General features: G+C 42.9%; 1 protein-coding gene across 2 annotated transcripts in view; it reads right to left on the bottom strand.

Annotated features, from left to right (window-relative positions):
- Positions 1–14,666, bottom strand: part of LOC110531367 (uncharacterized) — a 36,310-nt gene extending 21,644 nt beyond the window's left edge. Inside the window, exons 1-3 of one of the 2 annotated variants that reach the window (XM_090183424.1) lie at positions 14,422–14,666; positions 12,238–12,687; positions 8,181–11,508 (exon numbers count right to left, since the gene is read on the bottom strand). In XM_090183424.1, coding sequence (XP_090039550.1) covers positions 9,722–11,508; positions 12,238–12,687; positions 14,422–14,587 — 2,403 coding nt within the window. In that variant the 5' untranslated portion in view covers positions 14,588–14,666 and the 3' untranslated portion in view covers positions 8,181–9,721. Of the gene's footprint in view, positions 1–8,180; positions 11,509–12,237; positions 12,688–14,421 lie in introns of those variants that run through there. The other variant, XM_036989240.2, reaches the window with a different exon arrangement.
- Positions 14,667–19,681: the final 5,015 nt, after the last annotated feature.

The following is a 19,681-nucleotide window of genomic DNA, read 5'->3' as shown; positions in this document are numbered from 1 at the left end:
GATCGTCTCCATCCTCTCAGGGCTGGGCATCTCCGGCTCTATCAGATCGTCTCCATCCTCTCAGGGCTGGGCGTCTCCGGCTCTATCAGATCCTCTCCATCCTCTCAGGGCTGGGCGTCTCCGGCTCTATCAGATCCTCTCCATCCTCTCAGGGCTGGGCGTCTCCGGCTCTATCAGATCCTCTCCATCCTCTCAGGGCTGGGCGTCTCCGGCTCTATCAGATCCTCTCCATGTCTAGACACCCTCGGGATTGTGTGTTAGTCAAGGAGTGCTTCGTTTGGGGAAGTCACTCAGTAAAGGGACGGGAGGAGGGATGGGGTCTGTGTTCACGTTTAATAATACAGGTTGCATGACAAGCTCCCGCACGGCGGGACGTTTTTCTTCTGAGTTTTGTATGACAGCAACAATTTGCTCTAAAATAAGAAATGCCACATAGTGACAGAGCACAGAGTAGACCACAGAGTAGACCACAGAGTAGACCACAGAGTAGACCACAGAGTAGACCACAGAGTAGACCAGGTGGAATAAAGATGGTCAGCTGGAACTGTAATGGCTTAGGGCATGTGGTGAAACAAGGAGGTTTTCTCTCATCTTAAATCACTGGGCGCTGACATAGTGCTTCTTCAAGAAACTCATATTAAACACTCCGCTCGGGCCAAGCTACGAGTCGGCTGGATCGGTCAGATATACCAGTCTAACTTTGATGCAAAAGCGAGAGGGGTAGCGATCCTGATATGGAAAAACATTCCTTTGGTTTACTCATCCTCCATTTCAGATCCTAATGTTCGGTATATTTTTGTGGCTGGTACACTGAATTCGATACCAATAACTGTGGTCAATTTATATGGACCCAACTTCGATGATCCATTATTTTTTCAAAGGGTATTTAAGGCCATACCAAATATCTCGGATTCAAGTGTTATTGTTGGAGGGGACTTTAACTGAATCTGTGGAAAGAACTGAAAACTGCTGTTCACAAATGCTCTCCATCCAACCTCACTGAGCTCGAGCTGTTTTACAAGGAGGAATGGGAAAAAATGTCAGTCTCTCGATGTGCAAAACTGATCGAGACATACCCCAAGCGACTTACAGCTGTAATCGCAGCAAAAGGTGGCGCTACAAAGTATTAACTTAAGGGGTCTGAATAATTTTGCACGCCCAATTTTTCAGTTTTTGATTTGTTAAAAAAGTTTGAAATATCCAATAAATGTCGTTCCACTTCATGATTGTGTCCCACTTGTTGTTGATTCTTCACAAAAAAATAGTTTTATATCTTTATGTTTGAAGCCTGAAATGTGGCAAAAGGTCGCAAAGTTCAAGGGGGCCAAATACTTTCGCAAGGCACTGTACATTCGGCTCAGTCTCTGGCTACAAGATAAACTGCCAAAAAGCGAATTGACGCCGATATCACGGCCTGTGGATATGCATTTTCTGCAAAGTTCACAAGCCTTGGCATTGTAGTGACAAGAGACCTTTATCAGCTATTGAAAGCGAATTGGGACATGAACATTTATCAGCTTAAACAAAATATAGATTTTTGGAAAACTCTGCCTATGTCCTTTGTTGGTCATAGAAACGCTATTAAAATGGTTGTCCTACCCAGGTTTCTTTACCTCTTCAAATGTCTACCCAATTTCATACCACAAAGCTATTTTAAGAATCTGGATTCAATAGTAACTCCATTTTTATGGGATAACAAGGCAGCCAGAATTTCAAAGAAGCATTTATGCAAGTACAAGATAGAGGGGGGCTTTGGTCTTCCTCACTTTAAACTGTATTATTGGGCTGCTAATCTGGACATTGTGTCTTTCTGGAGGGAAAGTTTACCTGCGATGAGACAGAAGGATATGCCTTCATGGCTTTTGATTGAGCAGGCCTCTTGTCAATGTTCCTCACTCCCTGCACTTGTTAATAAATCAAATCAAATTTTATTTGTCACACATACACATGGTTAGCAGATGTTAATGCGAGTGTAGCGAAATGCTTGTGCTTCTAGTTCCGACAATGCAGTAATAACCAACAAGTAATCTAACTAACAATACCAAAACTACTGTCTTATACACAGTGTAAGGGGATAAAGAATATGTACATAAGGATATATGAATGAGTGATGGTACAGAGCAGCATAGGCAGGATGGTAGGCAGTAGATGGTATCGAGTACAGTATATACATGAGGTGAGTATGTAAACAAAGTGGCATAGTTAAAGTGGCTAGTGATACATGTATTACATAAGGATACAGTCGATGATATAGAGTACAGTATATACATATACATATGAGATGAATAATGTAGGGTAAGTAACATTATATAAGGTAGCATTGTTTAAAGTGGCTAGTGATATATTTACATAATTTCCCATCAATTCCCATTATTAAAGTGGCTGGAGTTGAGCCAGTGTCAGTGTCAGTGTGTTGGCAGCAGCCACTCAATGTTAGTAATGGCTGTTTAACAGTTTGATGGCCTTGAGATAGAAGCTGTTTTTCAGTCTCTCGGTCCCAGCTTTGATGCACCTGTACTGACCTCGCCTTCTGGATGATAGCGGGGTGAACAGGCAGTGGCTCGGGTGGTTGATGTCCTTGATGATCTTTATGGCCTTCCTCTAACATCGGGTGGTGTAGGTGTCCTGGAGGGCAGGTAGTTTGCCCCCGGTGATGCGTTGTGCAGACCTCACTACCCTCTGGAGAGCCTTACGGTTGTGGGCGGAGCAGTTGCCGTACCAGGCGGTGATACAGCCCGCCAGGATGCTCTCGATTGTGCATCTGTAGAAGTTTGTGAGTGCTTTTGGTGACAAACCGAATTTCTTCAGCCTCCTGAGGTTGAAGAGGCACTGCTGCACCTTCTTCACGATGCTGTCTGTGTGAGTGGACCAATTCAGTTTGTCTGTGATGTGTATGCCGAGGAACTTAAAACTTGCTACCCTCTCCACTACTGTTCCATCAATGTGGATAAGGGGGTGTTCCCTCTGCTGTTTCCTGAAGTCCACAATCATCTCCTTAGTTTTGTTGACGTTGAGTGTGAGGTTATTTTCCTGACACCACACTCCGAGGGCCCTCACCTCCTCCCTGTAGGCCGTCTCGTCGTTGTTGGTAATCAAGCCTACCACTGTTGTGTCGTCCGCAAACTTGATGATTGAGTTGGAGGCGTGCGTGGCCACGCAGTCGTGGGTGAACAGGGAGTACAGGAGAGGGCTCAGAACGCACCCTTGTGGGACCCCAGTGTTGAGGATCAGCGGGGTGAAGATGTTGTTACCTACTCTCACCACCTGTGGGCGGCCCGTCAGGAAGTCCAGTACCCAGTTGCACAGGGCGGGGTCGAGACCCAGGGTCTCGAGCTTGATGACGAGCTTGGAGGGTGCAATGGTGTTGAATGCCGAGCTGTAGTCGATGAACAGCATTCTCACATAGGTATTCCTCTTGTCCAGATGGGTTAGGGCAGTGTGCAGTGTGGTTGAGATTGCATCGTCTGTGGACCTATTTGGGGGGTAAGCAAATTGGAGTGGGTCTAGGGTGTCAGGTAGGGTGGAGGTGATATGGTCCTTGACTAGTCTCTCAAAGCACTTCATGATGACGGAAGTGAGTGCTACGGGGTGGTAGTCGTTTAGCTCAGTTACCTTAGCTTTCTTGGGAACAGGAACAATGATGGCCCTCTTGAAGCATGTGGGAACAGCAGACTGGTATAGGGATTGATTGAATATGTCCGTAAACACACCGGCCAGCTGGTCTGCGCATGCTCTGAGGGCGCGGCTGGGGATGCCGTCTGGGCCTGCAGCCTTGCGAGGGTTAACACGTTTAAATGTCTTACTCACCTCGGCTGCAGTGAAGGAGAGTCTGCATGTTTTCGTTGCAGGCCGTGTCAGTGGCACTGTATTGTCCTCAAAGCGGGCAAAAAAGTTATTTAGTCTGCCTGGGAGCAGGACATCCTGGTCCGTGACTGGGCTGGATTTCTTCTTGTAGTCTGTGATTGACTGTAGACCCTGCCACATGCCTCTTGTGTCTGAGCCGTTGAATTGAGATTCTACTTTGTCTCTGTACTGACGCTTAGCTTGTTTGATAGCCTTGCGGAGGGAATAGCTGCACTGTTTGTATTCGGTCATGTTACCAGTCACCTTGCCCTGATTAAAAGCAGTGGTTTGCGCTTTCAGTTTCACGCGAATGCTGCCATCAATCCACGGTTTCTGGTTAGGGAATGTTTTAATCGTTGCTATGGGAACGACATCTTCAACGCACGTTCTAATGAACTCGCACACCGAATCAGCGTATTGGTCAATATTGTTATCTGACGCAATACGAAACATGTCCCAGTCCACGTGATGGAAGCAGTCTTGGAGTGTGGAGTCAGCTTGGTCGGACCAGCGTTGGACAGACCTCAGCGTGGGAGCCTCTTGTTTTAGTTTCTGTCTGTAGGCAGGGATCAACAAAATGGAGTCGTGGTCAGCTTTTCCGAAAGGAGGGCGGGGAAGGGCCTTATATGCGTCGCGGAAGTTAGAGTAACAATGATCCAAGGTTTTTCCACCCCTGGTTGCACAATCGATATGCTGATAAAATTTAGGGAGTCTTGTTTTCAGATTAGCTTTGTTAAAATCCCCAGCTACAATGAATGCAGCCTCCGGATAAATGGATTCCAGTTTGCAAAGAGTCAAATAAAGTTCGTTCAGAGCCATCGATGTGTCTGCTTGGGGGGGGGGATATATACGGCTGTGATTATAATCGAAGAGAATTCTCTTGGTAGATAATGCGGTCTACATTTGATTGTGAGGAATTCTAAATCAGGTGAACAGAAGGATTTGAGTTCCTGTATGTTTCTTTCATCACACCATGTCTCGTTAGCCGTAAGGCATACGCCCCCGCCCCTCTTCTTACCAGAAAGATGTTTGTTTCTGTCGGCGCGATGCGTGGAGAAACCCGCTGGCTGCACCGCCTCGGATAGCGTCTCTCCAGTGAGCCATGTTTCCGTGAAGCAAAGAACGTTACAGTCTCTGATGTCCCTCTGGAATGCTACCCTTGCTCGGATTTCATCAACCTTGTTGTCAAGAGACTGGACATTGGCGAGAAGAATGCTAGGGAGTGGTGCACGATGTGCCCGTCTCCGGAGTCTGACCAGAAGACCGCCTCGTTTCCCTCTTTTTCGGAGTCGTTTTTTTGGGTCGCTGCATGGGATCCATTCCGTTGTCCTGGGTGAAAGGCAGAACACAGGATCCGCGTCGCGAAAAACATATTCTTGGTCGTACTGATGGTGAGTTGACGCTGATCTTATATTCAGTAGTTCTTCTCGACTGTATGTAATGAAACCTAAGATGACCTGGGGTACTAATGTAAGAAATAACACGTAAAAAAACAAAACACGGCATAGTTTCCTAGGAACGCGAAGCGAGGCGGCCATCTCTGTCGGCGCCGGAATAGTCCATCATTAGTGGAAAAAAGCCACTTATGACTCTAATCCAGTCATTTGTCATACGCTTAGGATCTGGAAACAGATTAGGTATTTTCTTAACATGCCCAGTATTTACATTGACAGCCCGATTTGCCTGAATCATGCTTTCCACATTGACAGGTACAATAAAGAGTTGTGAAAATATGTTTTAACTGTCTGCCAGTTCACTTAGAAGTAACCAGTTGGCAGGCAGAGGCAGTTTCAACTGACTCTAGGCCACCATGACGGTTCTATATTGGAACCTTGAATGAACATTGGATGATGTGGTGTTTTCACAGTGGACGGTCACAACAATTGGTAACTTATACATGGATGGTCAGTTAGCTTCATTTCAACAATTACAGGGAAAGTTCAACATGCCAACAACACATTTTTTCAGATACCTCCAAATCAGGAATTTCGTAAGGACACATATCCCACAGTGTGGCATTCAGACAAATAATCCTACATTAGATAAGCTGATCCTTGTCAAAACCCATTCAAAAGGGTCGGTCTCTAGACTGTATGATGTGCTACAGGCCCACATAGAGGTATCCACAGACACCATTAAAAGGGCGTGGGAACAAGAACTTGGTTCAGAAATCTCAGATGAGGACTGGGTAGAAGCTCTCCGGAATATAAACCACAGTTCAGTGAATGCCAGACACAACCTTGTACAGTTTAAGGTGATACACAGGTTACATTACTCAAAAGTGAAACTGCATAAAATATTCCCAGACACCTCACCACTGTGTGAGAGGTGCAAGCAGGATGAGGGGACGTTGACCCACTTATTCTAGACATGTCCTTGTATTTATTTTTATTTATTTTACCTTTATTTAACCAGGTAGGCTAGTAGAGAACACCTTTATTTAACCAGGTAGGCTAGTTGAGAACACCTTTATTTAACCAGGTAGGCTAGTAGAGAACACCTTTATTTAACCAGGTAGGCCAGTTGAGAACACCTTTATTTAACCAGGTAGGCCAGTTGAGAACACCTTTATTTAACCAGGTAGGCTAGTTGAGAACACCTTTATTTAACCAGGTAGGCCAGTTGAGAACACCTTTATTTAACCAGGTAGGCCAGTTGAGAACACCTTTAAAACAAACATACAGTCAATAATACAGTATAAACAAGTCTATATACGATGTGAGCAAATGAGGTGAGATAAGGGAGGTAAAGGCAAAAAGGCCATGGTGGCAAAGTAAATACAATATAGCAAGTAAAACACTGGAATGGTAGATTTGCAATGGGAGAATGTGCAAAGTAGAAATAAAAATAATGGGGTGCAAAGGAGCAAAATAAATAAATAAATTAAATACAGTAGGGAAAGGGGTAGTTGTTTGGGCTAAATTATAGGTGGGCTATGTACAGGTGCAGTAATCTGTGAGCTGCTCTGACAGTTGGTGCTTAAAGCTAGTGAGGGAGATAAGTGTTTCCAGTTTCAGAGATTTTTGTAGTTCGTTCCAGTCATTGGCAGCAGAGAACTGGAAAGAGAGGCGGCCAAAGAAAGAATTGGTTTTGGGGGTGACTAGAGAGATATACCTGCTGGAGCGTGTGCTACAGGTGGGAGATGCAATGGTGACCAGCGAGCTGAGATAAGGGGGGACTTTACCTAGCAGGGTCTTGTAGATGACATGGAGCCAGTGGGTTTGGCGACGAGTATGAAGCGAGGGCCAGCCAACGAGAGCGTACAGGTCGCAATGGTGGGTAGTATATGGGGCTTTGGTGACAAAACGGATTGCACTGTGATAGACTGCATCCAATTTGTTGAGTAGGGTATTGGAGGCTATTTTGTAAATGACTTCGCCAAAGTCGAGGATTGGTAGGATGGTCAGTTTTACAAGGGTATGTTTGGCAGCATGAGTGAAGGATGCTTTGTTGCGAAATAGGAAGCCAATTCTAGATTTAACTTTGGATTGGAGATGTTTGATATGGGTCTGGAAGGAGAGTTTACAGTCTAACCAGACACCTAAGTATTTGTAGTTGTCCACGTATTCTAAGTCAGAGCCGTCCAGAGTAGTAATGTTGGACAGGCGGGTAGGTACAGGTAGCGATCGGTTGAAGAGCATGCATTTAGTTTTACTTGTATTTAAGAGCAATTGGAGGCCACGGAAGGAGAGTTGTATGGCATTGAAGCTTGCCTGGAGGGTTGTTAACACAGTGTCCAAAGAAGGGCCAGAAGGATACAGAATGGTGTCGTCTGCGTAGAGGTGGATCAGAGACTCACCAGCAGCAAGAGCAACCTCATTGATGTATACAGAGAAGAGAGTCGGTCCAAGAATTGAACCCTGTGGCACCCCCATAGAGACTGCCAGAGGTCCGGACAGCAGACCCTCCGATTTGACACACTGAACTCTATCAGAGAAGTAGTTGGTGAACCAGGCGAGGCAATCATTTGAGAAACCAAGGCTGTCGAGTCTGCCGATGAGGATGTGGTGATTGACAGAGTCGAAATGTGATTGGATGAGTAACGGTGAATGTGATTGGATGAGTAACGGTGAATGTGATTGGATGAGTAACGGTTAATGTGATTGGATGTTAATCATTTGACTAGGCTACCTGTATTTGACATTGTGTTGTTATTTCGCCGAACACTAGAGGGTTGAATTTAATTTTTGGCAGTGAAACGAGTCTACTCAGGTGAGAGAAAAAAAAGTGAATCACATTTTTATTTGGCGTACCCCAGTTTGGGAATACCTGTCAGGGATCGTAGTTCATCAGGATCTCCTAGGGCAATAAGACCAGTAAAACTTGAGGGCGAGTATAATTTCTTCACTCTGCAACTGTTTATTAATTAATACATATCTTTGTTTTACACCCAGGGATGTGCGTCACCAACTCAGCGGGACGTCAGCTCAGGGGTCGAAGTTCATCACGATCTCCTAGGGCAATAACACCAGAAGTTCATGGTGAGTATAATTTCTCAGCTCTGCAACTTATTAAATAAATACTTTAGTCTTTAATAGCTTAGTGCACCACAAACCCTTCATCTGTGGACCTGGAGTTCCTCACTGTAATGGGACCTAGTGTCCCACGAGACGAAAGAGGTATACTCACCTCGTCATGCTGAGACATTTTCATACACACCCCAAAGCATGAACCCAACACAGTAACAAAGAGGATACCCTCTGGTCTATTTGGGTCAGTGGCCCCTCCAGAGGAAATGCACAGCCAGTATTTATTCAAGCAAAGCCCTTTATAATCAGTCTACACATCCTATGGTCTCCCCAACTCTCCACCTCCAGGAAACACAATCCTGTTCCTCCTAAAGAAAATACTAATTATATGACCCTGCATGTGTGGATAACAAGTTAACAAGTTAACAACAACAAAATACAGCAGTAGAATATTTAGGAAAAAGGCCCCAGAGAGAAAGAGGTTCTAAAAACAGGCCGTCTGCAGACAAAGAAAAATGACTTGCCAACAATGACTTATATACAGTCCAGCCTCGCTGGTAAACTCCTCCCTCAACCAGTTACATCTGATTCACACAATACAGGAATACCCCCTTATCCACTCACTACTCCCCTAGTTACAAAACATCCCCCTTATCCAATCACTACTCCCCTGGTTACAACCCCTCCTTATCCAATCACCACTCCCCTGGTTACAAAACATCCCCCTTATCCAATCACTACTCCCCTGGTTACAACCCCCCTTATCCAATCACTACTCCCCTGGTTACAAAACATCCCCCTTATCCAATCACTACTCCCCTAGTTACAAAACATTCCCCATTATCCAATCACTACTCCCCTGGTTAAGTAATGCTCACATTGATTACATAAGGGGGATGTTTTCTACAATTTCTTGAGATCGGATACACCTGGGTGGCTACTTATTGTACAATGTAGAAAATAGTACAAATAAAGAAAAACCCTTGGTACTGTAAATCTATTTACACATGAAAACTTGGGCCATATTAAACCACCAACAGGCAGCCTATTGGAAACCCTGCATCAGATCTGGACATCTTGTATCCACAGATCTGTCTACGACATTGAGTGATCACAACTCTCCTACATCATCTCCCAGTTGTTCACCTAAAAACTGGTGGTTGTCGGAACTGCAAATTGTCCATTTCATACACAAAGAGTAGCAACATTGCCTGTTAGGTTCAGACAACAGTCCCATTATATAATTACTGTGACATTGGACTGAGCAGGATCAGGAGAACCAGTTACAGTTGGTCCACAGGGGATCTTGGGTGTATCTCAATACTCTCTTAGTCCCCTCTGTGTCTATGTCCTCAGTTGGTCCACAGGTGTATCTCAATACTCTCTTAGTCTCCTCTCTGTGTCCTCATTCACTTTCTTTGTGGTTGTTTTTCACGTGTTAGCAGATTAGTCTTCTGAATTAATATTTTATCACAGACTGAGCAGCCATGATGTTTCCGATTGAAGCTTTTCCCACAGTCCCCACAGCTACACGATTTCTCTCTGGTGTGAGTTAGTTTGTGTGTAGTTAAGGTCTGCTTGCGATTGAAGCTTTTCCCACAGTCACCACAGGAGAATGGTTTCTCTCCTGTGTGAATCAGCATATGTCTTCTTAGGTCCCCTTTCAGAATAAAGCTCTTCCCGCAGTCAACACAGCTAAATGGTTTCTCTCCTGTGTGAGTCAGTAAATGCCTCATTAGGACCCCCTTCTGAATGAAGCTTTTCCCACAGTTACTACAGCTAAATGGTGTCTCTCTGTTGTGAGTGAGTTTGTGCGTAGTTAAAGTCTCCTTGCGATTGAAACTTCTCCCACAGTCACCACAGGTGAATGGTTTCTCTCGTGTGTGAGTCAGTTTATGTCTCCTTAGGTCCCACTTCTGAATAAAGCTCTTCCCACAGTCACCACAGCTAAATGATTTCTCTCCTGTGTGAGTCAGTATATGTCTACTTAGTGCCCTGTTCTGAATAAAGCTCTTCCCACATTCACCACAGCTAAATGGTTTCTCTCCTGTGTGAGTCAGTTTATGTTCAGATAGGTGCCCTATCCGATTGAAGCTTTTCCCACAGTCACCACAGACAAATGGTTTCTCTCCTGTGTGAGTCAGTTTATGTTCAGTTAGGCTCACCTTCCGAATAAAGCTCTTCCCACAGTCACCACAGCTAAATGGTTTCGCTCCTGTGCGAGTCAATTTATGCTCAGTTAGGCTCACCTTCCGATTGAAACTTTTCCCACAGTCACCACAGCTAAATGGTTTCTCTTTGGTGTGAGTCAGTTTGTGCGTAGTTAAGGTCTCCTTCCGATTGAAGCTTTTCCCACAGTCACCACAGGTGAATGGTTTCTCTCCTGTGTGAGTCAGTTTATGCCTGGTTAGGAAATCCGTGCGATTGAAGCTTTTCCCACAGTCACCACAGATAAATGGTTTCTCTCCTGTGTGAATCCTCATGTGATTGGACAGATCTCCTTTGTGTTTGAAGGTCTTTCCACAAACAGGGCAGGTGAGGGGTTTACCACTGTGACAGAGTCGGACATGGGCCTTCAGTTTACAGGTGGAGTTGTAGCGTTTTTGGCAGGAACTACATTCACTGGGTATCTTACTGAAGAGAGTCACATGTCTCTGCAGGTCAGCTTTCAGAGCAAATGTTGCACCACAGTCACGGCAGTGGTGAGTTTTTCTAGCTGTGGTGTTGGGTTTGGAACAGTGTTTCTTCAATGGTGGACTGGGATCTAATGGTGGGCTACTGTCAAGTCGTACTGTGTCACTGCTTACAGCTGAACTGTGGCTGGAGGCATTGTTTTGATTATCTGGAGGGTCACAGGGAATGTTGAGACCCTTAATGTGGGTCACAGTGACAAAAGGGTTCAGATCCACTGGTTTAGAGTCACTCTCTCTGTTCTCCACAGTCTGGGTTTGGGGAAGAGTCAAGGACTGAAGTGGGTCCTCCTGATCACATTCACTTTTCACACAGGAAGTAGTGAATATGGAGTCTTTGAGACCTTGAAGCTGCTCTCCCTCCTGACAGGTCCTGACTTCCTCCTGTTCCTCTTTAATCTGTTTGGTCTCTGGATCCTTCTGTCCCAGACTGGGGCTCCACTCCTGCTTACAGTGCTGCTGCTCAGGGGGAACCTCCTCTTCAGAGACAGAGGGCTGCAGGCAGTCTGGAGGGAAGGAGAGGAGGAGCAGAGGTTATTTATATACCACACAATTAAATAGAACACTTGAATCACAAATGTGAATTATAGATCTCAACGATTTTTTTATTGAAAATGTCTTTATTGGCATTGATCCTAAATAATATCAGGAGCTAAAATAATGTACAATACAGATAAATAGTTTTACTGCTCCCAAACTTGATATTTTAATAAAGCTTGTACACGTCCTAATAATCTGAAAGATTTCTCAGAAAACTAGATGTTTTGATCACCGTATGCTAATATAGCCGATGTGAAATGGCTGGCTAGCTAGTTAGCGCCCAGGTGGGGGCGAGGGGACGGACGTAAAGTCTATACTGTTACACTTAGTAGAGGTCGACCTCTAATGCTTACTTCTATTATGACCTCACAGCGTTGAAGATGAGCAGAGTCAGGGGTCTACAGGACCGATGTCGTACTCAGCCTACTGCCGTCAATATAATATGGAATTACTAGTGTGAACGTAAACATACTCACCGTCTCTAATGAAATGCTTTGGAGTCAGAAAGGCTGTGCCATATAAGCTGTTTTCAATGATCATTTCCTGACAGATAACTTTTTAGTTATGCCTGGTGAATCATAGCTATATTATGAATTGTTCTTTAAAAATGGATGCGATGGAGATCCCTGTTACCGGAAACAGTTTATTAACTAAGTAGAACCGTAGCTAGCTAGGTATTATATCTACATACTAACCTATTCTACATAGTTGTATCTCCGGTGTCCTCCGCAGCAGTCTCCGTAGCAGATCATTCTCCTCCTGGTACTCCACTACCGTTTTCTCAACTGCACCGAAAATCTCAACAGCAGCAGATGCCGTTAAACATTGATTTAAAAACACACAGAACAACTGTAGTTTAGACATTTTCAGTGGACTGAGAGTTGGGTGTTCAGCTAGTACGGCTTCTTGACATGGGTTCTCCAGATCACATTCACTTTTCACACGGGAAGGAGTGAATATGGAGTCTTTGGTATCAACGAGCCCTTGAAGCTGCTCTTCCTCCTGACTGGTCCTGACTTCCTCCTGTTCCTCTTTAATCTGTTTGGTCTCTGGGTCCTTCTGCCCCAGACTGGGACTCCACTCCTGCTCACAGTGCTGCTGCTCAGGGGGAACCTCCTCTTCAGAGACAGAAAGCTGCAGGGAGTCTGGAGGGAAGGAGCAGAGGTTTACACTCTCTTATGTATTTATTTAGACAGTGAAACTAACATTTACAAATGTGCCTCTGTACTCCAGAATTTGGGATCAAATGTTTTATATGTGGTGACAGTTAAGAACGTCACCTTTTATTTGAGGGGATTTTGATAATATCTGTTTTACCATTTAGAAATCAAAAGAACCTTTATGTATCTAGTCCCCCAATGTGAATTAGTCAGAAGCATTTGGATAAGTTAACCTAGCGTATTAGAGTAGTCAGAAGCATTTGGATAAGTTAACGTAGCGTAGCGTATTACAGTAGTCAGAAGCATTTGGATAAGTTAACGTAGCGTAGCGCATTACAGTAGTCAGAAGCATTTGGATAAGTTAACGTAGCGTATTACAGTAGCCAGAAGCATTTGGATAAGTTAACGTAGCGTATTACAGTAGCCAGAAGCATTTGGATAAGTTAACGTAGCGTATTACAGTAGTCAGAAGCATTTGGATAAGTTAACGTAGCGTAGCGTATTACAGTAGTCAGAAGCATTTGGATAAGTTAACGTAGCGTAGCGCATTACAGTAGTCAGAAGCATTTGGATAAGTTAACGTAGCGTATTACAGTAGTCAGAAGTGTCGTATTTGATCCCATATTCATTACACACATTAAGCTTGTGAAACCACAAACTGGTTGAATGCAGTTCGTTTTGGTTGTGTTGTGGGTTTTGTCCAATAGGAAGTGAATGGTGAATAATGTGTTTGTTTTGGTTGTGTTGTGGGTTTTGTCCAATAGGAAGTGAATGGTGAATAATGTGTTTGTTTTGGTTGTGTTGTGGGTTTTGTCCAATAGGAAGTGAATGGTGAATAATGTGTTTGTTTTGGTTGTGTTGTGGGTTTTGTCCAATAGGAAGTGAATGGTGAATAATGTGTTTGTTTTGGTTGTGTTGTGGGTTTTGTCCAATAGGAAGTGAATGGTGAATAATGTGTTTGTTTTGGTTGTGTTGTGGGTTTTGTCCAATAGGAAGTGAATGGTGAATAATGTGTTTGTTTTGGTTGTGTTGTGGGTTTTGTCCAATAGGAAGTGAATGGTGAATAATGTGTTTGTTTTGGTTGTGTTGTGGGTTTTGTCCAATAGGAAGTGAATGGTGAATAATGTGTTTGTTTTGGTTGTGTTGTGGGTTTTGCCCAATAGGAAGTGAATGGTGAATAATGTGTTTGTTTTGGTTGTGTTGTGGGTTTTGCCCAATAGGAAGTGAATGGTGAATAATGTGTTTGTATAAGTTTGGAGTCCCTTTTATTGTACATACAATATAATCTGTTTCTGGATAATAATGAATGAACCTTCAATGAAGACAAGTGAGAAGGTTAAAAGAAACAAAGATCATCACATCCCTCCAAAATGCTAACCTCCCCTGTTATTGGTAAGGAGGAGGGGAGTTGTGTATCTGTATTCCTGATTTTGCAGGATATTAACTTCATTATTCGTGATTATCCGTAATCATAGTATCATCCACATGAATGTATTAGTGTTCAGAAACATATTATATTCTTATTTACAATAAGAAATGGACTCCAAAAGTACAATGCATTACACTTGAAATGTCTGTCATTTTAGCAGACGCTCTTATCTCCAGCAATTACAGGAGACATGAGGGTTAAGTGCTCAAACACACATGGACAGATTTTTCACCTAATGTGGAAATATTGAAGGGGTCTGAATACTTTCCGAATGCACTGTACAGACGTACCTGTTCTACATAGTTTAACCTCCGGTGTGATCCGCAGCAGTCTCCGTAGCCGATCATTCTCCTCCTGGTACTCCACTACCGTTTTCTCAACTGCACCGAAAATATCCACAGCAGCCGCCGTTAAACGATCATTTAAAAACACACGAAACAACTGTTGTTTAGACATTTTAAGTTGACTGGTAGCTAGTTAGCTATTCAGCTGGTAGCTTCTTCCACAAAGAAAGAACGTTGTTCACAAGAAAGAAAAGTCCACTCGTAAACTCACTTCCGCCTGTATCAGCGGGTGGCAAGCCAAAAGCCACAGCGCCTCTATGTGGAGGGAGAGTTAACTACAAGGTACAGACTTTATTTTTTTTACTAAGTATAGAACAAATTATTATTTACACTGACGGCAACCTGGGGAAGAGTGGGTTAATTGGCTTGTTCAGAATTACTTCAGCCTCCCCTGGTTTCTCAGCAGCAGCTGTAAGCAGTGGTCGTGTCAGTGGTGGTTTTGTGGCAAACTAAGACCGTCACCAAAACAAAGATGTTCATGCCAAATTATTTGAGGAATGCTCCACACCACTCTCACTTGATTATCTTACCTAGTTATTTACAGATTCTCATGTTGCTCTTTTGTAACTTTGTCAACTATGTGTTTAAATATACAGTGCCTTGCGAAAGTATTCGGCCCCCTTGAACTTTGCGACCTTTTGCCACATTTCAGGCTTCAAACATAAAGATATAAAACTCAACAACAAGTAGGACACAATCATGAAGTGGAACGACATTTATTGGATATTTCAAACTTTTTTAACAAATCAAAAACTGAAAAATTGGGCGTGCAAAATTATTCAGCCCCTTTACTTTCAGTGCAGCAAACTCTCTTCAGAAGTTCAGTGAGGATCTCTGAATGATCCAATGTTGATATCCAATTACGATCTTGTCTCATCGCTGCCACTCCCCAACGGGCTGGGGAGATGCGAAGGTTGGGTTTTTGCTGACTTTCTGCTAATTTTCTTGTCGATGAAACATATACAGTTTTAAAATCAAAATATGTTATGAAGAGAATGGACTAAGTTTTCTAAACTTTACCTTTATTTTTACCCATAAAAAAAAACATGTTGTTTAGAAGGAGTGAATGGGTGAATTGAGGTATTGCACACACGAACTTCAGAGTAGGCGTTCCCAATAGGAAATATGCAAATAATTCTATAACGCACCAGTAGGATCTCACTAGCTCGTGGTTGTTCTTCCCACTATGATTAATTTCCTCATATTGGAAATGACTGCTACCAAATATGGTAGTGAGAGGAAGCCCAGTGGACGACAGTGGGAGAAGATTCAGCTAGATGGATTTTGGCCGACATTTTGCACATTTTCTCATAAAAGGAACATTTGATCTCCGTACAGTTTTCCGTTTCCAAAACTAGAATCTACAACAAACAGAGTGCACTACGTTTGGTAGACTTTGACTTACCCAATTGCTTGTAGAGATTACTTTGTTTAGGACGAGTGCACTAGATAGTGGCCGTTTTCCTAATGAACGTTATGCTTATTCAGCAAGGCACAAATGGTCTTCATCCTCTTCTTCGCGGTAGCTAGCTTGTCCCAAGTAGATATCTAGCTGACTTAGCTTAATAATAAATAGCTAGAAATAGATTTCTTTGCAAGTTTTCCCACTACTAGTACTTCTTCTGTGAATCAACTTTTTTTTTCACGATAAGAAACACATGTCATCAATAAAATACTTTGTTTATTGTAAAAATGGAGTAGAGGAAAATCCTTGTTCCAGCTTCCAACAGACGTTGAAAGGTATGTAATAAATAATGAGAAGATGCATTTTGAGTAATTATTGCATGGTGAGGCACACGTTGTTGGCTGTGTAATCAGTAGTGTGCTGTATCCATGACTACCCATCGGATCAATCGCCAAAGCAATGATCACTGATAGATAAAAACATGCTAGCTACCGGTAATGAAACAAACCTTATAGCCGGGTTTAACACAGTGTAACCCCAAATATGGTAGTGAGAGGAAACGCCAAGCGGATGTTTCACATTTATACATGCAGTGTGATATATCTATCTCATCTATCTGTGATAGTTAGTTTACCAATGTGCCCAGCCGTATTACATCCAAGCCATCATTTGTGACACGGGGTCATTGCAAAGTAATTTATCGAGTCGTAGAACACTATTAACCCGTACCTCTTAAAATGATGGTAGATGTCTGTAAAACATTGTACAGGCAACGACTTATGTTCTGTTGCCCTGTGATCAGACTAAGTAAAGAAGAACACAAACGATAGTCTACTATAATCATACGCATCTTCAGAAAATAGACAAAACTCAAAAGGTTGTACATTTATTAAATGCCTGTTAACATGGGGAAAAACATAGAACATATGGAAACCATAAAGGTAGAGCATTTGATCACAACCTGGAAGAACACATGGTGTGAATGCATCCCCCCTCAACAGGAAAAGGGACCAAAAAAGAAAGACACACACACCATGTGTAGCAATAGAGAGGAGCTTCAAAAGACCAATCGGGTTTAAGAGGGCAGCAACTGAAAATGTTTCATAGGATGAAGTCTGGGTCTTTACTGCAATGTTTCATAGGACAGGATAAAGTGTGGGTCTATTCTGATGTTTCACAGGACAGGATGAAGTGTGGGTCTATTCTGATGTTTCACAGGACAGGATGAAGTGTGGGTCTATTCTGATGTTTCACAGGACAGGATGAAGTGTGGGTCTTTATTCTGATGTTTCACAGGACAGGATAAAGTCTGGGTCTTTATTCTGATGTTTCATAGGACAGGATAAAGTCTGGGTCTTTATTGTGATGTTTCATAGGACAGGATAAAGTGTGGGTCTGTATTCTAATGTTTCATAGGACAGGATAAAGTCTGGGTCTATTTAAATGAACTCTATTAAAAAACAATCAGGGTGAAAAACAGAGATAGAGGACATAAACATAAACTATTATCTACAAACTACAATATATCACCACAGATGTTATATCAACCACTACACTACTAAATTAACTATGAAACAGGAGACTTTAAGCATAGCCCAACATCCAGCTGAATTAAAAAATAATCATTTGAGATGAATACTTACACACTTTTGTAATTACTCAGGAGGAAGATGTGGCCAGAGAAACATCAGGCGTAGGGACATCAGTCTGCAGAAGTCCTTTGAGGACCTGAAGAGAGTGGGTTACGCTGTGTGCGAGGAGCAGTTTTATTCTGATTATTGACTATCTTTGTCAATAAAAATGCATTTCAGTCATGATACTTTTCTGGTAGAAATGTCTTTCGACAGGGTTCACGGAAGACACTGTCCTGCGAGGCAGCACCTACCAGAATGCATTGCATGAATCCACCCCCTCAATCTGCAACAGATGAACGGCGTAGTACAAAAAGAAGACAACCACAAAGTTGGTAGCAACTAAAGATGCATCGTTATTCTTTTATATCAACAGGTTTAAAGTCTTGAATTTGCTATTTTTTTGAAGGAGAGGCCAGGGAAGCAGATGTAGGAGTTTTAGGTGAGAAAGACAGAACAAGAGAGTGAAGGAGGGCTCCTCTCCTTCCTTCTACACCCAGCTCCAGCAGAGGAAGCAGCAGATGCTGAATTTAGTTCTAGGAGTCTGCAGGAGTTGGTCTGTCAGGTGAGGAGGCTTCCTCATGAGCAAACAGGAGGAGACTCAGGTGACAAAGGAAGCAGCATGTAAGCACAGGTGTCATGCAAGGAGGAGGCCATCATCCAATTGACGATCTATAGTATAATAATAATAATAATGAACCCACAGTGATTGATTGCAGACACATTGAAAGAAAAAATATCACAACGTTTATCTCATACAGATGGTACTTTAACAAGAGAATACAGCTCCTGGAAAAGATGCTGTGAAAATCACACAAAAGAACAACAGGCAAATGAAAAGTAAGCATGCCGCGAGACTAAAAACCTCCAAAACCCAAGTACGTGGTCATCTTATAGATTGGAATATCAAAAATGGAGGACATAATTGATTAAAAAAAACCTTAGCAGTCTCTGGCATTGTGTAAGGACGAAGAGTCACCTTACTTAGATCAAGTGCCTTTTGATTGTATCCTGGAAGGCCATGTCCAGCATGCCCCCCCCCCCCCCCCCCCTCTGTCTCACTATCCTGGTGAAGAGAACAAAAACAAACAGAGGAAAGGTGAGTCATCCCATTCCCTTTATCCCAGGGATGAACTAGATACAGCCGCGTGACTATTATTTTCTTGAGCGGATGGTTGTGGGGGGTCGGGAACATAATTACAAATCATTTGTAGACTGTAAATTGATTGGAAAAAGCCCAAACAAATATAATTGTTTTGAATAAAATAATCATTCAAACCGTGCTTACATTTGTAACCAATCAGGTGTCTCTATTATTCATCGGAATGCAAGAATAGATTCTTAAATAAACATTTTAAAAATTAAATAACTTGAAGCTGATTTCCTGGTGTTTCTCCAGTCTTTTATGTACAACAATAAAATATATATTTTAAATTGCCTCAAAAACTTTGGGGCCCAAATAAAACCACCCGTGTGCCAAATTCCTCGTGGGTGTCACGCCCTGGCCATAGAGAGGCTTTTATTCTCTATTTTGGTTAGGCTAGGGTGTGACGAGGGTGGGCATTCTATGTTAATTTCTCTATATTTTGCATTTCTTTGTTGTTTGGCCGTGTGGTTCTCAATCACAGGCAGCTGTCTATCGTTGTCTGTGATTGAGAACCATACTTAGGTAGCTTTTTCCCACATGGGTTTTGTGGGGAGTTAATTTCTGTTTAACCTTTCAGAACTGTTTTGGTTATTCCTTTTGTTATTTAGTGTTCAGTTTCAAATAAATAATATGAACACGTACAACGCTGCACCTTGGTCCTCACCTCCTTCCATCAACAGCCGTTACAGTGGGGAAACAGTGCCTTGTCCTCGCTGTCACTTTAAAACGAATTCCAATGTCCGTCTGGTCATGGTTCTGTTCAAAACAAAACGATTGTAAAATCATTTTGGTTACAACACCTGGTTGTAGTAGCTCCTTTGAGGTGTAACGATATGCAGTACTGTAGAGTACATTAATTCCTACAAACGCTGTTCGTCCGTGCTCATCCATGTTCTAGCTGTTTCTAGCTCTTCGAGGAAACTAATAACTTACGTCCTGTTCTCTCAGATGTGCGGTTCTGAATGATTAGTTAGTTACTCTGCTATTTTTCGGACAAGTGCAGAATCCGATTAATTGCACTAC

The sequence above is a fragment of the Oncorhynchus mykiss genome, chromosome 9 (assembly GCF_057628025.1).
Source record: "Oncorhynchus mykiss isolate SJ-2025 chromosome 9, ASM5762802v1, whole genome shotgun sequence".
Lineage (NCBI taxonomy): Eukaryota > Metazoa > Chordata > Actinopteri > Salmoniformes > Salmonidae > Oncorhynchus > Oncorhynchus mykiss.
Note: the sequence above shows the minus strand (reverse complement) of the source record. Positions and strands in the feature narration are given on the sequence as shown.